At 33.5% G+C, this 23,482-nt stretch overlaps 1 protein-coding gene across 41 annotated transcripts in view; it reads right to left on the reverse strand.

The window, feature by feature from the left end:
- POT1 (protection of telomeres 1) overlaps positions 1 to 23,482 on the reverse strand; it is a 114,670-nt gene that overhangs the window by 38,670 nt on the left and 52,518 nt on the right. For 26 of the 41 annotated variants that reach the window (XM_045388452.2, XM_074035903.1, XM_074035924.1 and 23 more), the window contains 2 exons: positions 9,324 to 9,454; positions 1,711 to 2,001 (listed from right to left, as the gene is read on the reverse strand). In XM_045388452.2, coding sequence (XP_045244387.2) covers positions 1,711 to 2,001; positions 9,324 to 9,454 — 422 coding nt within the window. Of the gene's footprint in view, positions 1 to 1,710; positions 2,002 to 9,323; positions 9,455 to 15,944; positions 16,034 to 23,482 lie in introns of those variants that run through there. The other 15 variants (XM_074035935.1, XM_074035921.1, XM_074035932.1 and 12 more) reach the window with 2 other exon arrangements.

The raw sequence follows: 23,482 nt of genomic DNA on the forward strand, positions 1-23,482 counted from the left end.
GGTGTTTTAGTCATGAAGTCTTTGCCCATGCCTATGTCCTGAATGTATTGCCTAGGTTTTCTTCTAGGGTTTTTATGGTTTTAGGGCTTATGTTTAAGTCTTTAACCCATCGTGAGTTAATTTTTGTATAAGGTGTAAGGAAGGGGTCCAGTTTCAGTTTTCTGCATATGGCTAACCAGTTTTCCCAACACCACTTTATTAAATAGGGAATCCTTTCCCCATTGCTTGTTTTTGTCAGGTTTGTCAAAGATCAGATGATTGCAGATGTGTGGCGTTATTTCTGAGGCCTTCGTTGTGTTCCATTGGTCTATATATCTGTTTTGATAGTAGTACAATGCTTTTTTGGTTACTGTAGCCTTGTAGTATAGGTTGAAGCCAGGCAGCGTGATGCCTCTAGCTTTATTCTTTTTGCTTAGGATTGTCTTGGGTATATGGGCTCTTGGGCTCTTTATTGACTTTTCAGTGTTATATTTTAAACTAACACTTACATGACAGTTGTTTTCACTTGTCCAAAAAAGTTATCTATTACAATGGGATGCAGGTATATGTTTTGTTTCTGTAGAGAGAAAATGTAGACTCAACTATTTCAGCTAAAATTTGGCACATTTTATCTTAGAATTTAAGAATTTTCTAAAAACATAGTCAAAAGATAGAATATTCCTCACTGCATAGTAGTAGAGTCCTTGTCATAGTAAGTGTTCAGTTGTTAGCAAATGCTCATTTGTTAAGAACGTCACATTTGCCAGAGAGTATGACTGGCTGACCTAAGATTCATTCTAACTTTGTTTGATTTTATATTACTTTTGTTTCAGCTTTATCATATTTGACTTATTTAACTTTCTGTATGGCATATATTTACAACTTTCTCATAGTATTCCATGTGTATATGAATGTGCTATTTTCAACTGCTAGAACTTTATATTTTTTTCAATGATTGCTAACTTCTCTGTTCTTTAATATGGGCAAGGTATAAATGATAATGCTAAACCCCAAGACTTGTCCAAGTGCCACTGCACTCCATTTCCTGCCCTATTATTCCAAAGAGAGTATCGAGAAATAACCATAGGAGCAGGCCTGAAGAGGCATTTGTTTAAATGTATCCTCCACAGGATGTCCAGGCAAGAAAAACAGACATTCACCTTCTCCAGAAGTTATTCTCTAAACTGGGATAGGTGTAAACAGAGATTTGATGGGTCTTAAGTTACTTTTTTATCTTGCTGATTTAAAAGCAAAACACAGTAATATAAAATGCTTCAAAACTATCCACGGTATGACTATGAAGTAGGCAGTGAAAGATATAAGAAGAGAACCCAACATCAAGGGGACAAAAAAGTAAATAAATGAGAGGGAAGGTGACCTTGACAGGGAAACAGAAATATTCATGTATGGGACTACAAACTATGAAATAATAGAAAACAAGTCTACATATTATTACTACTAAAATAAAAAAATGCATAAGTCATACTATATTTAACATGTAGATCTGATAACACTAGAAGGAAAGTGTAAAACAGGAAGGAAAGAAAAATTTTAGAGAGGTGCAAGAGTAGAGCTGCATGAATATCAAAGCTCATCAAAAATAGTTAAAATCTAAGTTCCTAATATAATACACTGTATGCATATTTGTCTCATCAGAAAGCTGAAACATAAGCTCTTTACAGACATATAAGTGTTGCTAACTTATAATTTCCAGTATTAAAAAATATGTACCTTTAGAAGAAATGATGCTCCATCCACTTCTGCTTTGCCTAAGAGCTGACAAGTCAAGTCAAAATACTGCATTGGCTGCACATCACACAATTTTAGTAATGTCCAAGACGGTGACATATGAGTAGATGCCCAAACACGTAAAGTTTCTACCATTTTGTGGTCCTCAGTAGTGAAGTTAAAATACTTGCTTGAAGTGCGAGGTATGATAGGGGCTCCCAAAGTTCCCTCAAACGTCAAAGATGCAAAGCCAGAGCTGGTGATACCCTGAGTCTCCTTTTTATATACTTGAATCTAAGAAAGTAGGGCAAAGTAGAAAAGAGATACAAATAAAATAGCTTACTGATGCAGAATCTATGAACTGAAGAAATTGGAAAGATGATCAATTTTGCCAGCATAATTAAGAGAGGGCATTTTTTAAAAACTATTTTTATTTAATTAGCATATGAAATTCTACTCTCACGTGCTGGTGCTACACTAAGATACATAAGTATCATGGACACTGTGAACCACCATGCAAAATTCACTTACATTTTTGAAAGAGCTAGGTGGTGATCTCCCTAATCCTATCAAGCTTGCAGTTTTACATTTTATTAGTTTTTTTTATTAAGGTGTAATTTATACAAGGAAAAACAATCATAAATGACAGTGACTTATGAATATTACAGAAAAGACTAGAACACTTGAAATATGAGAATATAAAGTGAATAAAATGAAGCTCAGGCTAGGGTTTAATCAGAGTGACTGAGAGCACTGAGATATGCCATAAGCTCTTTTGCTTTCTGAATTTGGGGGCTGTTATCAGAGGCACACACATTTATATTGCTATATCTTCATGAAGAGACCCCTTTGTCTTTATGAAAAGCTCCTTCCAAAACTCTCTCATAGTAATATAGTTACTTCATTTCCCTTATGTTTACTTAGTACTTTTTTTTTTACAGCTTTAGTTCTAACTTGTTTAGGTCTTCATATTTAAAGTGCACTTCTTGTAGGTAGCATATATTTGGTTCCTGATTTTTTTTGTTCAGTCAATCTTTCCCTTGCAAATGGAAATTAGTCCATTCACAGAAAGGCAGTTATTAACATGGCCATATTTGAGTCTACTATCTTGTTTTCCTTTTTTTCCACGCTTCTTGCTTTTTAGCTTCTTTGTTTTTTTTAAACTTTTTTTTTTTCTATTGTTCCTTTCTTGTTTTCCTTTTGGAATTCTTATTAGTGCTCCACTTCCTTCTTCTTGGCTATGAATAAATCTTTAACTTTTCAATGCCTACTTGGAAATCAATATTGTTCTACTATGTACTTTCTACTTTCCATTTCATACTTGCTACTTCCTATTTCATGCATTCTACTTCACAAATATAACTTTTCACTGGTAGAATTCCATTCACTCATCCCACCCATCCTTTGTGTTACTGTTGTAGTATTTTTTCTACATATTTCATAAACTCCACCATGTAATATTACCAGTTTTGCTTTAAATAGGCATTTATCTTGTAATTAAATTCTGGAAAGAAATAAAAACATTCTGTTTACATATTTACTATTTTTTTCCATCATTTCTTGTATTTTTGTCACTTCTTAACTATCCAGCTTCTAGTTGCTAGCATTCCTCTTTGGCCTGAATATCATTCTTTTGCATTAATGCTATGCAGATATGCTGGCCATGGACTATCTCATTTTTCCTTTATATAAAATGTTTATTTCACTCTTATTCCTGAAGAATGTATTTGCTGGATATAAAATTCTGTGTGAACAAATTTTTTTCTATCACCATGTACAAATTATTTCTTTGTTCTCTGGGTGTCATTGTCTCTGGTAAAAAGTGAAAGATGACTGGTATCATTGTTCTCCAACAATGTATCATTTATTCTCCAGTTGATTTCAAGATTTTTCTCTTTTTCAATGGTATCACTATCTTTTGTTTGGATATGCTTTTCTTTGTGCATACCCTGCATAAAGTACATTTAAGTCTTTTTTTTCCTCAAATTTGGGGAAATTCTGGTCCTTATTTCTATAAATATTTTATTTCCCTTCACCCGCTCTTCTCTTGCATCCTAAATTACATGTAACATTTGATATTGTTCCATAGGTCCTTACAGTCTATTAATTTTTATTTAATCCTTGTTCTTCAGATTAGGTAGTTTCTAATGATTTGTCATCAATTTAACTCATATCTGATCTTAGCCCATCCAGTAGATTTTTCTTTTCATTTGTTCTTTTCAGTTCCTGAATTTCTATTTTTTTAAGTTTTCACTTCTCTGCTGAAATTTATCTTTTCACATTCATTTAACATCTTCTTCTAATTCACTGAATGTATTTTTGCTTAATTTCTTTTTAAAAATTATTTTATTTATTTATTTATTTATTTATTTTTGAGAAGGGTCTCGTTCTGTCACTCAGGTTGGAATGCAGTAGTGTAATAATATTTCACTGCAGCCACGACCTCCCGGGCTCAAGGGATCTTCCCACCTCCACTTAATTCTTTGAAAGTCTGTATAATCTGTGCTTTAAAGTTTTTGTTTAATAAAGACAACATTTGGGCTACCATGGAGTTGATTTGGAATGTCTATGCTTTCTTTTTTCTTGACTAGGGGAAACACTTTCTTGTTTTCATGTCTAGTATATCTTTTTTCTTTACTAGACATCATAGATGCTATACTGTAAAGACTCTGAATTATGTTGGCTTCTTCTGACAAACACTGATTTTTGTTCTCGCTGGCCACTGAGTTGTTGTCTGGTCATCTTAAACTCATGAATGCTTGTTTTTATGCTTTGTTAGGGTGATCTGTGGAAAGCCCATGATGTTTCCCAAAGTCTTCTACATTGATGGGACTCATCCTGCAAACTCTCTGCGAAGTCTTCTCCGTAGAACTCGTTTTAGGCTTTGACAAAACATGTGTATAACAGGCCTTACTATAAGATGTGATCCTTTGTGAGGTGAGCTACTTTAGGGGGGTGAAACCTTTATATTGCCTCAGCTGAATTTCCAAGGTGTTAAATAGTTATTAATAAGTTAATTTCCAAGGTGTTAAATAGTTATTATTTGTCCCTATCTTGGACTTCCAGCACCCCATTACTAGACCTCTAGTATCTGCTTCATGTTCAACCACAATGTTCAACCACAGTTCAAACACACAGCAGCTTTTGTAATCCTTAAGTAGTTCTACCCCACCCTGTGCAGCCTGGTTTTCAACCAAGTATTCAAGTCCACCCCAACCCTGATGGACTTTTAGACATCCCCTTCTGTATAGCTCTTTCCTCTCTGGTTTCTTGTTGTAAAAATTCCAGTTTTCAGCTGCCTTGAACTTTGACTTCAGCTATATCAGGACCACAGCTTGAACTTCAGCTTACTGTGCAGTGGTTGAGAAAATGTCTGTAGGCAGGGATGTGGTCATCATGGGGCTCACTTTAAAAGTTTCTCTTCACTCTCTGATCATAGCTACCCATTGTCCAATGCCTAAAAAACAGTTGCCTCATACGTTTTATGGGTCTTCGTGGCAGCAGGGTTAGTCCAGTACCAGTTAATTTCTCACAATGCGGAAGTTCACTCTGCAGATTCTAACTATACTTGCCTACAACTGATCTATTACCTAACTTTACACTTTTAAATGGATTCTACTTGATGTATATGCTGCTTCTCTTTTATACTCCAATGTCTGATTGACGCTTGGTTCTGTGATCATCATTGTTATTACCAATTCCATGCTCACTAGTGTATACTGTTTACCAAAGCTTGCCTCTCCTGATTATCATAGTAAAACAGAACCAACTTCCAGCTTAGGTGTGTTGGTAGCTTTCACATATCATTTATGAGCAGATCCTCTTTGCTTGAGATTCAAAATATACCTTAATTAGTCTACTTCTATTTCCACCACCACTGTAGTCTAAGGCATCCTCATTTCATGTCTGTAAACTGAAATAGTCTTCTAAAGAATATCTTTGCCTTCATGCTTGTTCTTCAACAACCCATCTGTTATCCACGTGTTACTGAGTGATTTTTTTTCAAAATTTTAACCAATCATTTCATGTGCACATTTAAAACCCTCTAATGACTTCTCATTATACCTAGAGTAAAATCTAAATAACTTACCTACCACAATTTCATCTCGTAACACCTCCCCCATAGCTGACTAAGATCCATGCTAGTCTTCTTTCTGTTTCTCCAATACCACACTCATTCCTATTATAGGGCCTTGGCACCTATAGTGTCATCTGGTGGAAAACGTTTTCCCTCAAATCTCAGTAGGACTTCTCATTATCATCATTTGGGTCTCAATTCTTATGTCTCCTCATTAGAAAGGCCTTTCGTGATTTTGCCTTATTTTATTTATTTATTTATTTATTATTTTTGAGATGGAGTCTCGCTCTGTCGGCCAGGCTGGAGTGTAGTGGTGCGATCTCAGCTCACTGCAACCTCCACCTCCCGGGTTCAAGCAATTCTCCTACCTCAGCCTCCCGAGTAGCTGTGACTACAAGCACCCACCACCACACCCGGCTAATATTTGTATTTTTAGTAGAGATATCGTTTCACCATACTGGCCAGGCTGGTCTCGAACTCCTGATCTTGCAATCCTCCTGCCTAGACCTCCCAAAGTGCTGGGATTACAGGTGTGAGCCACTGTGCCCAGTTGCTTTATTTTCTTTATAGCAACTATCACTACTTGAAATTACTTTGATTTATATGCTTTACTTTTATATTGTCTGCTTCTTTGCATTAAATCAGAAGCCTATACAAAAAAAAAAAAAAAAAAAAAAACAATTTTTGCTGGAAAAAAGAAGAGTAGATCTTGACTCTTGTTTTATGTATATTTTCGCTATGAATTATGATCCTCAAACCGCAATAAGAAAAACAAGAAAAAATAAATTCTGATATCTAAAACAGATGTCTGTACTTAGAATGACCTTGCTCAACTAAAGAAAACAGGGCTATTCAAACAAAGCTAGCGAACTATCAACATAAAGAGTGTAAGGAAGTGCTAGTAGCCCTAAATATGAACATTTCATGAAAACAGAGAAACAACTTTATAGAAAAATATAGTAACCCTAAATCTATACAGCAGCCTCAAAATATATAAAACATAAAATTAAATAAGAAGGCTTAAACCCCAGTAACATTGCTTTAAATTATTAGGCAAAATCGATAGAACTAAAAGAAACAGGCAAATCCTCTATCACAGTAGTCTTTAAAACACAGTTTTCAATAGCTGATAAAATAAGTAGATAAGAAATAAAAAATGATATTGACCATATGGTAGAACATAAAGTAAGCATTCACAAATTTCAAAATACTAAACATTTCAGAGTATGTTTCCTGACCACAATAAACAATAGTAAAAGAAGGTAACTATTAAATGATTTAAATAAATATAAAAAACAAACAATAATCCTATGGAATTGGATTGAATATAACTCTATATATATATATTATTTGGATTATTTGAATATAATTCAAATATAAATTCAATATATAAATATATGTTCAATATAATTCAATATATTCAATAATAATTCAATATATACTCGATGAGTCAATATTTGAATTTTCATATTGATTTCCTCTCTGACTTATGGATTATTTACAAATTATTTATAAACCCATAGATCAGAGATGAAATCAATGATCAATATAAAAATTCAATTATATATTCAACTGAATGGTAATGAAGTTATGACAAATTAAAACCTGCTGGATACAACTAAGGCAATACTTAAAAAATTTAGTCATAAATGAATATATTACAAAAGAGATGGCTAAATTATTATAGTAGTAAAGTTAATTTTCTACAGTGATAATACTGCATCTTTATATTCATTCACATTTCTCTAGACTGTGAATGGAGCCATGTATGGTCTGTAAGTGTTTGTGTATATAAATTGTTGAAAATCTCCAAAAAATTTTCCAAAATACTTGGTGAAAAAAGTCTGCATGTAAGTGTACCCATGTAGTTCAAAGCTGTGTTGTTCAAGGGGTAACTATATGCTGTTAGAGGTCATGAGATTCTTTACTCCTGTAGCAGGAGACACAATAATGACCTCTCTGGATGGGGATATGAGGGAAGTTTCTAGAGTGTTAGCTATATGAGTATAGTTATATTGTGAATGATGAAATGTTTATCTATTTGCTATTAAATAGTAACTTCCATAAACAATAACAACAACTAAATATGTTTATGAAGGAAGCATGCATTCTTTGAATACAGTATATAGGAAACAATACTTTGAAAAGTAAGCAATTTTTTGACGTTTAAATAGTATGTATTGCATGGCTATGATAATATTTCTTTTTTTCTTTTTCTTTTTGAGTCGGAGTTTTGCTCTTGTTGCCCAGGCTGGAATGCAATAGCACAATCTTGGCTTGCCACAACCTCCGCCCTCCGGGTTCAAGTGATTCTCCTGCCTCAGCCTCCTGAATAGCTGGGATTACAAGCATGTAGCACCACGCCCGGCTAATTTTGCATTTTTAGTAGACACAAGGTTTCTCTATGTTGGTGAGGCTGGTCTCGAACTCCTGACCTCAGGTGATCCGCCAGTGTCAACCTCCCAAAGTGCTGGGATTACAGGCGTGAGCCACCACGCCCAGCGATGATAATATTTCTATTTCTTTTTATCTTTACACAAATATTCTCCATTATCCTCCTATTCTCAAGGAAACAGCATTAATAGGTCATAAGAAGTGCCTAAGAGTAGAACACAGCTGAACACTGTCCTCATTTGTGAGCATCAGACTGACCATGAAGGACAGAATTAAACTGAAGCCTTAGAAGAAAAAGACAACCAAGATGATGAAGAGGTTACATGGAAACCCATGTAACAAAGGAAAACATGAAGAAACTGAAATATTTAAAATCTAAGGGACTGAAAATATACAAAGTATTTAAAAGCTGTCCAAAGCATCATGCAGTAATTTCCAAAGAAAAATTCCAAAAGTTCATTGAACAAAAAAGCTCAATTAAATAAATAATATAGCAATAAGGAAAATAATTTTGAGAAAATAATAATCCTTTGCATTTGTAAGTTCTAAAATTTTTATTTCTTAAAAATTGTGCTATTTAATAACTCTACCCTTATATTAAAGGCTTTCTTATATTTAGTTATTTAACTACAGGCATACTTTTAAAAGTACCTGTTCATATCTTATTTCTTATAAATGAAAACCAACTTAATTTGATTTTATACTTAGTATCTCAATGTTTTCATTGAACATGAATTAATACAAGAAACAGGAAAGAATAATATAATCTCCTAATCTTGTATACATTTTTTCTTGTTGACCTAAAGTTGTTTTTTAAAACATTAAAACACAAACGTTCTTTATCAAACTCTACAGATAAAACTTCTACAGCATTAGTCTATATTTAGAAACAGAAGACAGAATGGAAGTAGTCTTAATCAGGGCATGTAGTACATTTCTGGAGAACGAAGACAAGTGGTTTGTTCAAATGAAGATGTTTCTTACTGTAAATTATTTGAAGTCTGATAATATTTACACTACTTCTTATCTCGTGAAAAGCTTGCTGTCATGTTCTAACAAAGCAACCACATAATTAGTGCTAACTAGTTTCAGTGAACAATACAGAGTTCTCTTCAAATAAAGTTCTAGACAGTATGAATTATACCTTCAGCCTGTGAAAGCGAACAATATCTCCATTTTTATAAATTATTGGAAGGGCTTCATAGTTTCCACTAAAGAGCAGGCAAGTTAATTTTACATTTGTCTGGTCCACAATTGTTACAACTGAGCAATAATCTGGAAAACACAAAAATATTTTACCTGACTTTCAATATTTTAAAGCATTAGATAAAATAAGAATATGCTTACTTCAAAACACCAAACTTTATTCTTCTTTTTAATTAAGCCTTCTAAGAGTTAAAATACAGACATTTTCTTAGCTTTCAATACACACTGCAAAATTATTTTGCAGAAGTGTTCTATAAATATTACTTTTAGAAAGTTTAGTAAAACAAAAATAAAAATCTAATTCAGTATAAATTGTCTGGAGAGAAAATAACCTTTTTTATTGCTTCAAGGTTTACAAATCATGAAACATAAACGTAGTCAAATAAGAAAAAAGCAATTTATAAAATAAACATAACTAAATTTAGAATGAAAACAAAGGCTAAGCTATTTATAGCAGATATGAAGGTTGTACCCATACTGCATAAAGAACTTATAAAAATCAGGATGATACAGTATATATGTCATACAAATGAATAAACAATTCATAGAAAACGTCATAACAAAAAATTCAAAAGAGAAAATGGCAATTCTTGCTGGTCACCTATAAAAAAATTATACATTATAACAAAAGAGAGGTATTTTATAAAATTTAAACTGGCAGAAAAATTTAATATTCGGGTTGCTGTAAAATGGTAACTTTAAACATTGGTGGTAGTAAAAATTGTCTGCTGGTGGTAGTAAAAACTGCCTTTTTTTTTTTTAATTAACACATAAAAGATTGTATGTATTTAGGTGTGCTATACATGGTTTTGAAGTACACATACATTGTGAAATCATCAAATCTAGCTAATGAAAATACACACATTACCTCACATAGTTATTTTTGCAGTGAGAACACTTTACATCCATTTTCTTAGCATTTTTCAAGAATACAACATATTTTTCACTACAGTCACTATGTTATACAATAGAACCCCTGAACTTATTCTTGCTAACCAAAATAGTGTATCCTTTGACCAACATCTCCCCAAAACCTTCCCATAGCCACACAGGGCCCTGGCAACAACCATTCTACTCTCTACTTCTATGAGATTAATTTTTTAAGATTCTGTACCTGGCTTATTTTACTTAAGAATGTCCTCCAGGTTCATCCATGTTGTTGTAAATGACAGAATTTCCTTCTTATGTCTAAATAGTATTCCACTGTGTATATAGACCATATTTTCTTTATTCATCCATTAATGGACGCTTAGGTTTATTCTATGCCTAATGTGCATAAGCCTGCAATAAACATGGGAGTGTGGATGTCTCTTCAACATATTATTTCCTTTTGATATACATAGTAGTGATCCCTATCTGAAGTGTCACCTTCCACAGTTTCAGTTACCTGCAGTCAACCATGATCTACAAATACTTAATGGAAAATTCCAGAAATAAACAACATGAATCATCCCTTCATGCAGGGTATCCACACTGTGCATGCTCCCTGCCTGTTAGTCACTTAGTAGCTGTCTCTGCTATCATATCAACTGTTGAGGTATCACAGTGCTGGTGATCATGCAACCCTTATTTTACTTAATGGCCCCAAAGTGCTAAGACAAAGTGGTAAGTGCTTAGTTAAACTTTATTATAGGTATGTATATTTAGGAAAAAACAGTGTATACAGAGTTCAGTACCATCCATGGTTTTGGGCAGCTGCTAGGGGTCTTGGAGCATATCCCCTTTGGACAAAGGAAAAGTACTGTACCCAGTAGTGAGATTGTGGGATCATATGGCAGTTCTAATTTTTGGAAGAATATTTATGTTTTCCACAATACCTGTGCTAATTTACATTGTTACCTACAATGCGCAAAGGTTATCTCTTCTTCACACCCTTGCGATACTAGTCTTCTTTTTGATAACAGCTATTGTAAAAGGTGAGAAGTAATATCTTGCTGTGGTTTTATTTTAATGATTAGTGATGTTGAACATCTTTTCGCATACTTGTCTGCCATTTGTATGTTATCTTTAAAGAAATGTCTATTCAGGTCCTTTGCCCATGTTTAAATTGGGTTGTTTTCTAATCATCTAGTTGAGTTCCTCATATACTTTAGATATTAACCCATTATCAGATACACAGTTTGCAAATATTTTCTCCCATTCTTTACTCTGTTAATGCTGGTTGTGCAGAAGGTTTTTAAGCTTGATACAATCCCATTTATCTATTCTTGCTTTCATTGCCTGAGCTTTTGAGGTCCTTTCCAAAGAATTTTTGGTGAGCTCAATCTCATGGAGCTTTTCCCCTATGTTTTCTTCTAGTAGGTTCATAGTACTACATTGAACAGAAGTGGCAAGAGTGGGCATCTTTGTCTTGTTACAGATCTTAGAGGAAAAGATTTCAACTTTTTCTGCATTTATTAAAATGATCACATAATTTTTGTGCTCCATTCTGCTAATAAACACTTTGATTTGCATGTGTGGAACCACCCTTGCATACCTGGAATAAATCCTACTTGATCATGGCAAATAGTCTCTTTAATGTGCTATTGAATTTGGTTTGCTAGTATTCTGTTGAGGATTTTTGCATCTATATTGGCCTGCAGTTTTTTTTTGCTGTTAGTTTTTACTGTCTTTGTGTCTTCAGTATCAGAGTAACGCTGGCCTCGTGAAATGAGTTTGGAAAATATTTCCTTCTCTTCCATTTTGGGAAGAGGCTGAGAAGAATTAGTGTTAGTTCTCCATGGAATGTTTGATAGAATTTGATGCTACCTATACACATGATTCAGAAAAATGCATTGACTTTCTGTCCTTCCTAGTCCCCTAGTAATGAAGGTATAGAGATTGAAAGGAACAAACCACAAAACAGTGAAGGAAAGGAGAGTGGGAAAAAACAACGTATTTCAGGAAAATGGAAAGTAAGTGGTTAAGAGATAAAATAAACAGAAGAGGCCAAAATCCAGAAGATACTACAAGGTGGCTACAGTAAAGATGGGAGCCACTGGGATTAAGCGTGAGAGTAAAAAGTAGGGATGAAATCAGGGGATCAATTAGAAGTTTACACACAGAACAAGTGTTTCAATTCCATGACTAACCATCCTTATTCTCCACTTCCCTGAAAATGACTTCAGGCAGCATCTTTGTATTTAACAACCTTTCCATTTTGAAAACTTCTAGGAACACAGGTTCTTTTCCAAGGAAGCTGAACTCATTAACTGGGAAGTGGTAAGACTTCTCACGTTGGTGTTAACAATCAGAATAAATTCCTCCTCACCATCACATTAGGGAACCTACAGCTTGGTTGGCAGTTCTCATCCCACCCACCCTAGGCTGAAAATTTCAATCAACATGCCCTAACAAGTACTATTAGTCACTATCAAGTTTCCCACTCAAGGAGAGGGAGTATTACAGAAATGAACTACTTACAAACAAAGCAAATGAGAAAGGTATATGAAACCTAAAATAAACTATATCTACATTCTTAAATACAAAAATACAGCAGAAAATTACCAGGCATTAGAATAAAAATGGAAGACGCTGTAATCCTAGCACTTTGGGAGGCCAAGGTGGGTGGATCATTTGAGGTCAGGAGTTCAAGACCAGCTTGGCCAACATGGTGAAACCCCACCTCTACTAAAAATTACAAAAGTTAGCTGGGTGGTAGTGGTGCTCTCCTGGGAAGTGGAGGTTGCAGTGAGTCGAGATCATGCCACTGCACTCCAGCCTAGATGACAGAGTGAGATCTGTCTCACAAAAAAAAAAGGGAGACAGAAAGAAAATGGGGTTAAGAAGAAAAACGAGAGAAGGGAGTGAGGGGGAGGGAAAAAAAGGAGAGAGAGAGCAAAGGGGAGAAAGAAGGGAGGAAAGAGAGAGAGGAATGGGAAGGGAAAGGGAGACGAGAAAGGAGGGTAGAAAAAGAGAAATCTGAATTTGTGAGAAGGGTGAAATAACCTGGAACAACAACAAAAAAAAAACTCTAAAAATGAAAAAACTTTAATAAGCATTTTCAGAAAGAGTAAAAATATATTATATTCTCATCCCATGAGGACCCACTGGCTCCAATTTTAGGTTTTAAGTTTCCTTTGTCACTATTTCTTACTATCAGTAAGGAGCGACACTTCATGCCATTTTTTCTTTGTTAGCAGTCTTCCAATGACCAAAGACAAATTTTATTTATTTTTCGAAACAGAACACATTCTTACTTGCAATTACCATATGACTCTATCGTACCGTTTTATACATCTGAGATACATTATGGAATCTTTTTTCCTATATCTTGAAATATATTGATATTCATTATCTGAGTAATTATTTCATCACTACGCATCAATTATTTCTATGCACGCTTAAAAAGACTAATTTTTAAAATGTGAAATGAGGCAATTGTCTAAAGGATGATACAAGAATCAAATAATCACTATTGTATCATTCTTCAGTTTTCATACTCAAGATATAAAAGAAGTTTGGAGACACCATCTTTTGAGTTTCTTCTTTAGCTTTATTTAAACATAGTTAAAAATTCAAAATTTTAAAATTTGTGCCCACGGTCAGTGAGAAGAACATTGATGGAGGAAGTCATTTAACCATTATTAGATGAATCAGAAGCTAAATGCAAAAACAGCAGCGCGTTAGCCAATGATGATAAAATTGATCACATAAGTAAAATCTCAGGCTATTTATCTCCAGATGATATCCTATATAAAGTTTCTCAAGCTCAAGAATTGATGCATGAAAATACGTTTCTAAAAATAGGGAGAAAACACAAAATATTTCTAAAAACGGAGAGAAATATGGTATTCTTATCCAGTAAGTCATTCAACAAAAATGATTTCACCATACGATATTCTGGGACATGACTAAGGACCATTCCACTTTGCTAAAATGACTTGTGATGGCATTCTTTCATCTTAAATGATATTTGCATACCAAAATTCACATAAAATGGCATGTAAATGGATATGCAGAAGGCAAGTGTATACATAAAGGTAGTGGAAAGAATAGGTGAGCTCAAAATGAAAGATCCATCTTTAATCATTTGAATTGATGTTTACAAATCTAAAATAGAAACTGTTTTGTAATTATGGAGCAAAAACAGCTGCTCTCTCCAAAAAAATTTTTGAGTCAACAAAGTTTTCAAAAGTATTTTGATGATGCAAGTGCAAGAAGAAAAACCAAAAGCAGTAATAAGCTAGAACCATTTGTTTGTGTATCTTTAAAACTAGGAAAATATGGGATTATGAAAGAAAAATGACTCTGCTATGTTTATGTCCTTTTTATAATTTTTAGTGACTTTATTTTCTCCTTATTCTCACTGCTGCATAATATTTGAAAAATGACTTAAAAATTCAAAAACTTTAAAAGGTATTGGAACCATATAGTAAAAGATAATGATTGTTTTTCCTATTATGCTTAGGTGCCAAAAAACTGATGATATTTCTTAGAACTTAAAGCAAAAGGAAAAAGAATGACAAAAGGACAGAAAATGGAGAAAACAATGAGTGAGAGAGAAAACTCAAAGAATTCGGCTTTCTGAACTCTGCTTTCTGAGAAAGAGATCCTCTTTATGGATATTTGGATATGGTACAACAGCCTGCTTCCCCACAATAAGGTTATATCCTCACTTATGCAATTTGGTTCAAAACTCAAGGGTGCTGAACATTTGTAGCATTACTTAAATATACAGACTGTTTCTGTAAATTTTTCTGGAACATACACATTAAAGGAAATTCATGTGGCAAGAATGGGCTATGGTTCTCAACTCCAGCACTTGTACACTTTTGTGGAACATTCCACAGCAAATACATACTCTGTAAAAAATTCAGGAGCAAAAGAAAAGCCATGCAAAAATATTCTATTAACTGTTCTACTCTACACAGACTTTGTTTCTGTTAAATTCTGTACCCCAGGCAAAAAAGTCAGAACCAAAGAACAGCTGACAATCTTATTCCATAAAACCAACTTTAGCAGTACAATATCTGACCAAGAGAAGCCCCAAAAGTAGTGTTCAAGAATAGAGGAAGAACATTTACTAGAAGTGAATGATGCAGTCTTCCAATTAAAAGGGCCCACTGAAGGCAAACAGGATAAATGATCACACCAAGTCACATAATTGTGAAATTTGGGAACACCAAATATTTTTTAAAATTCTAAAAACTTCTGTAGAGAATAAAACAAGTCACCAATGTAAGACTGAAAAGTAGATTAACATCAGACTTTTCTATCAACACGACTGGGGTTACTAAAAAGACAACAAATCAATGTCTTCAAAGTCTAAGGAAAAATGCTGATACTTCAACTTTATAAAACCTGACAAAACTATCAATCAAGCATAAAGACAGATGAAGAACATTTCCAGATTTTGGCCAATCAAATATTTTACCTCCACAGTATCTTTCTTAGGTAATTCTCCAGCAATACAATGGGAAAAAACATAAAATAGGAAAATGCAGAGTACGGACAATAGTAATGGATCTCCCAGATTGATAGTTAGAGAGCAGGCCTAGCAAACTACTACTCTAGATTGGAGCGGAAGGGAGCTGATAAGAAAGGAGAGGTTCATTAAAAAAAATAAAAGAGTAATCACTTAGCGTAATGTTCTCCAGATTCCTTCATGTTGCTTCAAGTGACGGGATTTCCTTCTTTTTTTCCACATGATTTCATTTCACACGGAATCTAAAATAGTCAAACTTACAGAAGTAGAAAGTGATTATCAATGCCAGGGAGCGGGGGTGGTGAGAAATGGGGAGATGCTGGCCCGGCATGGTGGCTCATGCCTGTAATCCCAGCACTTTGGGAGGACAAGGTGGGTGAATCACTTGAGACCAGGAGTTCGAGACTAGCCTGGCCAATATGGTGAAACCTCGTCTCTACTAAAAATACAAAAAATTAACCAGGTGTGGTGGTGCCTGTCTGTAACCCCAGCTATTTAGGAGGCTGAGGCATGAGAATCACTTGAACACAGGAGGCAGAGATTGCAGTAAGCTGAGATCATGCCACTGAACTCCAGTCTGGGTGACAGAGCAACTCTGTCTCAAAAAAAGGGGCAGGGAGAAATGCTCATCAAAGGATATACAAACTTTCAGTTCAACAGGAGGAATAAATTTCCAAGATTTGCACAGTATGGTGACCATGGTTAATAATAATGTATTGCATATTTCAAAATTGCTGAGAGATTTTAAATGTTCTCACTACAAAAAATAAGTATGTGATGTAATGGGTATGTTAATTAGCTTTATGTAATCATTCCACAATGTATACACATATCTACACATTGTCCCCCACAATATATATTTGTTTGCCAATTTAAAATAAAAATTTAAATTAAAACAATAAATAATCCCATAGACAACTACATATTTATATAAACTTGAGGGCATAGTGAAGGCACAGTTTTATCATTAATAACAATAGCAACAAAAAAGAAAAGGCATTAGAAATCCCACAAAATATAAAAGACTATAAAGGAATAGCTCATCCAAATATGAAGAAAACTAAAATGTAGCATAGAGATAGCCAAAGAATGGAAGAAATATGTATGGTACAGAAGAGAATATAAATGCTCATAATTATGACAAAAGATGAGTTAAGGTATACCTGACAGAAGACTAAAGAAGTAAACAATAACACTGAATAAAGTTGACGAATAAGAAATGAAAGACAAATACATTATTTAAAGTTAAAGAGAATCAATAAGAAAAAAATGAATAAAAATTTAAAAGGAATGGTATTTTCCATAGTATAAAACATTTACATAATCTAAACTCTTCTTCTGAAAATACTAATTGTTTGTTAAATTACAACCACATGGTAACACTTTTAAAAAATTATTTCTCAAATCAAAAGTTAATCCCAGGATAAAAACAAATAATCCAGGAGGTGAACCAAGGTGGGAGGCAAATTCAAAAGCTAAAACACATCTGAAAGGGCTCTTACTAGAAATCTAGAGTTTTGGAAATTATACACCAAGTCTGAAAAAAGAAACTACATCTTGGTCTATTGCAAGGTAGAAGCTGAAAGTAAGCTATCAGCATAAATCATTTATCTTAAAAAATGGAAGCTACGGGAAAAAAATCCACCTGCTAGTATAGAGAATCACGAAGAAAATCTGCCTGTCTGTGCCATGGTTTGGAAACGAGGGAAAAATAATAATAGGCCAGTTTGTGGAGTAACTGGCATTAATACATTCAATGAAATTTGTGTAGATATCCTCTTAGTTTGGTTTTCTTTAGTTTTTGTTTTGTTTTGGTTTTTGTTAATGGCAAATGACATGTTGACTCTAAAGTTAAAACGGACGAGTAGGGGCTACTGTTATTTAAGACATACTTGAAAAAGAAGAATGCAATGGGATATTTTTCTGTTGAACAGCAACATTAAAAAGTAAAGAAATTGGGATAATGTAGTGTGTTCTGAGAGGGAAAATTCATTCTTTAGCAATATAGGATTTTAGTGATAAAGAGAAAAAAATCACTATCACTTCTCTCCCATATTTGTACTTCACCTATGTAATAGTTAATTCCTACTATGTACATTAAAGGTTTCATCTAAATACAAATCCCACAATTCACAATACAACAACTGTTCCTCCACACAGCACATCATTTATGTTATGTGACATCCAACTACCACCCTCTCACAGCGGATTTTTTGGTAATAGCTTATAGGGTTTCCCCAATCACTATACTGGCTATTAACTTTACAGCTGGATTCATAAGGATATTCTCAATATTGTCACTTGAACCTGTTTCCGCTATAAGTAGAACTGTGAATAATGCCTGTATAGTTTTGATCCCCCTTTTCCCCACAAATGTGACACAAGCAATTTCACAGTGAAACAAATGATTGGTTTGCCAATTAAAAAAAAAAAAAACAAAACACAATGTACTTTGCACAAAACACAAATACTCTGAATGTTTGAAGTTTCTTAAAATTTCACGACAAACACAAAGGGAAAGAGATCACTAGTCTGACAAAATCCAATTCGGATTTTAAGCTGCAGTAATTCTGTATTACTCCTCTCACTTAATGCTCCAAATTGATCTACTTTTGTAAATTGTGAATACAAAACCAATACAAGAAAAAAACTGAATTTAACTAGGCATAAAAAATGGTAAATAGTTTAATTTAATGTTAATGTTAGTTTAACTTAATGTTTAATTTGCATAGTTTAATGTTAGCGAAAATGAACTGACAAAGCTCAGTTCCTGTAACACTTACGTAATACTGAAGAATGTAATAACTACAAAAAACTATTGAGATTTTTGTAAAAATTTAGGTTTAATCTACATTTTAAAATACTGAAAATTGTTTCACATTTTGATATTTCTATGAAAACGTCAACTTTCCAAAAGACCACCTAACAGACTGCAAAAGACTCTACGTAACACTTTGATAAACATTATTGCAGACTCACTATCGAGATCTTTACAAGGCCACCTCTTGCTTTTTCAGAATCTTTGTGAAAGTTAGAAACTCTCCTTTCTCAAATAAAAGTACTGCAAAAACCTAAACAATTTTACAGAGGACCTTGACTGAGTCCAAAAGAGCAGCAGCCTTAGCTACACACACACAATTCTATTAAATTACTGAATTGTAGGCTCAGATACACTTACAGTAGCAATACTTTCAAAATATCATCTACTTGCTACAATGCAAGCTCTCTGGAATGACATAACTACACGTTAGTATGATCTTAGAATCTCCTAAGGTTATCTATAAAATAATGAGCAGTTGCAAAATAAAATACTGTTTCAATATACAGTCATGTATTGCTTAATGATGGGGATATGTTCTGAGAGATGTGTGGTTAGGCGATTTCATTGTTGTGCGATCAGAATGTACTTACACAAGCCCAGATGATGTTTATTTTTAAATTTATATATATTTTTTCATATGAAAAACCACAATGTCCCAACATCGCTACTAAACATCCATCATTTCCCCTAACTGATCTGTTATGCCAATATCCAGTGCCATGTATCAGGTTTCTATATAAGCTCCATTATAATCTTATGAGACCGCTGTCATATATGCAGTCCATTGTTGATCAAAATGTTATGTGGCACATGACTGTACTTTATGTTTAATTTAAATATGTACATATTTGTAAAAGGAAACAAAACTCAGGTTAAGGAAACAAGTGGCATTTTAAAAATCCATTCAATAATCTCTCAAGAACAATAAGAAAAAAAATAGCAAGCTAAAAGAAATGTTAAATAGCTTTCAGGTTCCCTCAATTAGCATTAGATTCATGGCATGAAGGGAACCACACTACTTGTTTTAACAAATAATAACAATGCAAACTGCTAAAATATGTCTTATTTAACTGCTCCAAGGAAGTGTTTTACCAAACACATACACAAAAATGTCCTTCAATAAAGACTTCACAAAGTAATAAAAATATTTTCCCCGTGCCTTATTTTTCACTGTTTCCCAAATGAAGGTACAAAGCTAAAGGTAATTTAAAAGTCTATCTTCTTGTTAGTCAACATTACCAGGGAGAGAGGAAAGAGTAGAAAATCCTTTAATAAATCAGCATTCGTACTTTAAATAAATAGTACACAGTCCCTATAATGTATATTTTTAAACCACTGATAAAGTATTGACTTTAATGCTTTAGTAATACCTCATATTTAAACTGTTGACAAAGTAACTAGTTTAACACTCTGGTAATACTTCACATAGCTTGATATAAATCTGGAAAAGATAACAAATGATAAATTAAGTTCTCTATTTTGCAATCTTGAGTAATTCACCTAATTTACTCAGTATGATTAAGTGTAAATTGCCTTAGAGTTTTATTATAAGGGAGAGCTGGTAGTTCATCTAAACAAGGTTTTTAATCAAAGAAGCATGCATGCATAAATTATACAATCCACAAAAAGTTCCTCCATGAAAGTTGCTTCATCTTTTTTATCTACTAAAACACTGCTGTTTTAAAACCAATCAGTATTTGAGCAACACTATTTCATTGGTAGAAAAGCATATCATTAAAACATTCAAGTAATACCTATGAAGGCAAATTACTGAATCGAGCTACATCATGTGCTGTCATCTTACTTCTTTTACAAAGAAACTTACTGTACAATACAAAAATAAGAGCGCTCTCTTTATTTCTCTGGTGTGAGCTTACATAATTTCCCCTTGTGCTTTTATTCTATTGCAAGAGCATGACAGCATGGAAGATGAAAAAAAAGAAGAAAGAATATATGTTATGATATAATAAATATTATGATATATACAGTGACACAGATTAGACAGATGTTAGACATTGCAAGCATTCATAAACGTTATTCTGGTGGAGTTTTACTTCTATGTTTTACACCATACATAAGACTAGGGAAAAAGTCTTTTAATTGAATGAATAAAAGACTGTACCACAAGTTTTAAGAATTAAAAAAAGTACTAAATTTTATGATTCGTTAAAACAATTCAAATTGTAAACTAATGAAGACAGGGATAATTCTCTAAATTAGTATGCTAATAATTTGAGGAAAAGGTCATGAAAGACAAAAGGCTAGTGGTAGTCTCATAAAAGTCAGATGGAAGCCTGAAGCTTCATCAAAAAAGTCATTCCTGTAAATGAGAAAGAGCAAAAAAATAAATACAAAGTGAAGTGATAGGGAGAGGAAAGTGTCTTTTCTCCATCTCCATTCTTTAGATGAAAATTGATAGAATAACTGGAAAATAGTATGAGTAAGCTGAAGAGGAGAGGCTTGTCTCAACTACCAAAATCTTTGAAGAGGTAAGTGATGACACGCCATGACCTGCATGAGTCCATTTCTGAAAGGCAGTTAAGCACCTGGGAAGAGTCTCCCCTCACTCACCTAGACATACCATAATACTTTCTTTTTTGGCTCCTGAGAAATGGAAAACTCATTGTCTGTCTGATCCACCAACTCCATTCATTATAATAGATAAGTCATCATTCAATTTGAAAATATATATTCAAAAAGCATGGTATCCTTCACAAATGAAGATTCTATCTTACATAGCCAAAACATGGAAAAGTAGAGTTTTACCAATTGGGGAAAGACTGAAACAAAGTTTATATAATAGTTATAATTATATTGTAATTATTATTCATTAATCTGTCTTCACAAAATTTAATCCCTTGTCAGAAACAATGACATATACACCTTTGAATTTCCCATGTCATATTATCTGGCATATAGAAAATACATAATCAGTTTGTTGAAGAAACAAATGAGTGAACCAAAATATAAAACTACATATTTATTTATTTTATGTGCCATACATTAAATGAAGAGGACAACCTTATGGTTTTAATATTATCTAAATATTCAGATAAGTGAATATGAACATATCACAGGTCATGAGTTCACAACATGGAGTTCAAAGTGGAAGAAGCATGAACCATAGATATATGCATAAGTCTGTATACGTGTATGGGTTGTATATTTTTCTAGGATAGGTTCTGTAACTTTTCTTCACATGTGTATGACTGCAAAAGGCTTTTTTGTTTTAAAACACCAAAGGTGCCTTTTCAATTTAAAACAATTTAAAAATATATTAAATAATTATCACATAAAATTTTACATCATACTAGATTCTTTAATCTCTCTTTGATAAATCAGAAGGCTCCTGGGTCTTCTGAAGTAACAATGAGTCATTAATTACTCAGTAATTAATACATTAACATCAATATGCATATCAATAATACATAGTTGACATTTTCAACTATATCAGTTCCAGATATGTGGAAGTACATTGTTATACTTTAAAAAATTAAAAGGCAAAATATATATTCATTTAATATGCAACCAATATTGTGAATACAAAACCAAAGTATTAAAACAATTACGCTACATGACACTATGTGTAAATGACATGTCCTTCTCAGATGTGAAAATAATCAATATTACATAACAAAAAACAGCATTCTAGAGTTAGCTGGGATGTTTTTATAGAATAGGAAAAGAAAAAAATGTTAGGGCTCTATATCCTAGCATCCTATCCCAAAAACTAAAAGCAAACAAAACTGACAGCGGCTCTCAGAATCTAATGTTTTGGACGCTACTCTGAGAAATGTGATTATACTGCTCAGTAAGTAGCTAAAACAGAAGGTGTCCTTGTAAGACAGTGAACAGGAAGAGATAAAGATCTGCTTCTAGTAACACTGTAACATCCAAGATTGCTAATCAAACTACTTTTCTAAAATGAGTTTTAATGGGAGGTAGGGTAAGAAAAACAATAAATAATTTTGGACACAGACCATTCCTGAGGTAAGGTAGTGAGCCCACAGGTGATGTACCGCATTATGTGGCACAAAAAGGCTGAGAGATCTCTAGCGAATAAAAGAAAGAAGGGACTCAAAATTTGAGGAAAGAACAAAAAGGAGAGGCGAACAATAAATATTTTGTCTCTCCCTTCCTCTAAATTCAAATATTAGGAAATTAAGCACAAACAAATTTCCTTCTATTTTTCCTATTTGCTCACATTGTGAGTAGGAATTATGGTATATTGATCAAGCAAGGATGAGTCATATACTATTAACAAGCCTGGAAATGTTTTATGGTCTGAATAAATTTATTTTATTTTGTAAGAGCAGATAATAACAACGGAGTAAATGTGTCTCAAGCTTAAGAAATAGTTAGCTATTTCTAAAAATCTGAAATACAACTAAAATTTAATTCCCTTACATGTGTTATCTAAGAAAATATGATTAATGGTATGTGTCCATGGCAAAAACTGCATACCTAATACTATCTAGCTAGCTCCCAAAGCAAAAGAATATGTAAGGCTTTCAGAGAAAATTATTGCTATAAAATCTCTAGTCTTAAAGAAGGTAGTGACTTTGTTTTCCTATATGAAAGAAGCATAGTATGTATCACTGATGAGTCATTATCAAAATCAATTTTGGGCTTGGTGTGGCGTCTCACACTTGTAATCCCAGCACTTTGGGAGGCTGAGGCAGAAAGATTGCTTGAGGCCAGGAATTTTAGGCCAGCCTGGACAACAATGCGAGACCTCCATCTCTACCAAAAAAAAAAAAATGTTTTTTAATTAGTTGGGCACGGTGGCATATGCTGCTAGTTACAGCTACTAGGGAGGCTGAAGTAGGAGGATTGCTTGAGCCCAGGAGTTGAGACTGAGGTGAGCTAT

Source organism: Macaca fascicularis, chromosome 3 (assembly GCF_037993035.2).
Source record: "Macaca fascicularis isolate 582-1 chromosome 3, T2T-MFA8v1.1".
In the NCBI taxonomy this organism is placed as follows: domain Eukaryota; kingdom Metazoa; phylum Chordata; class Mammalia; order Primates; family Cercopithecidae; genus Macaca; species Macaca fascicularis.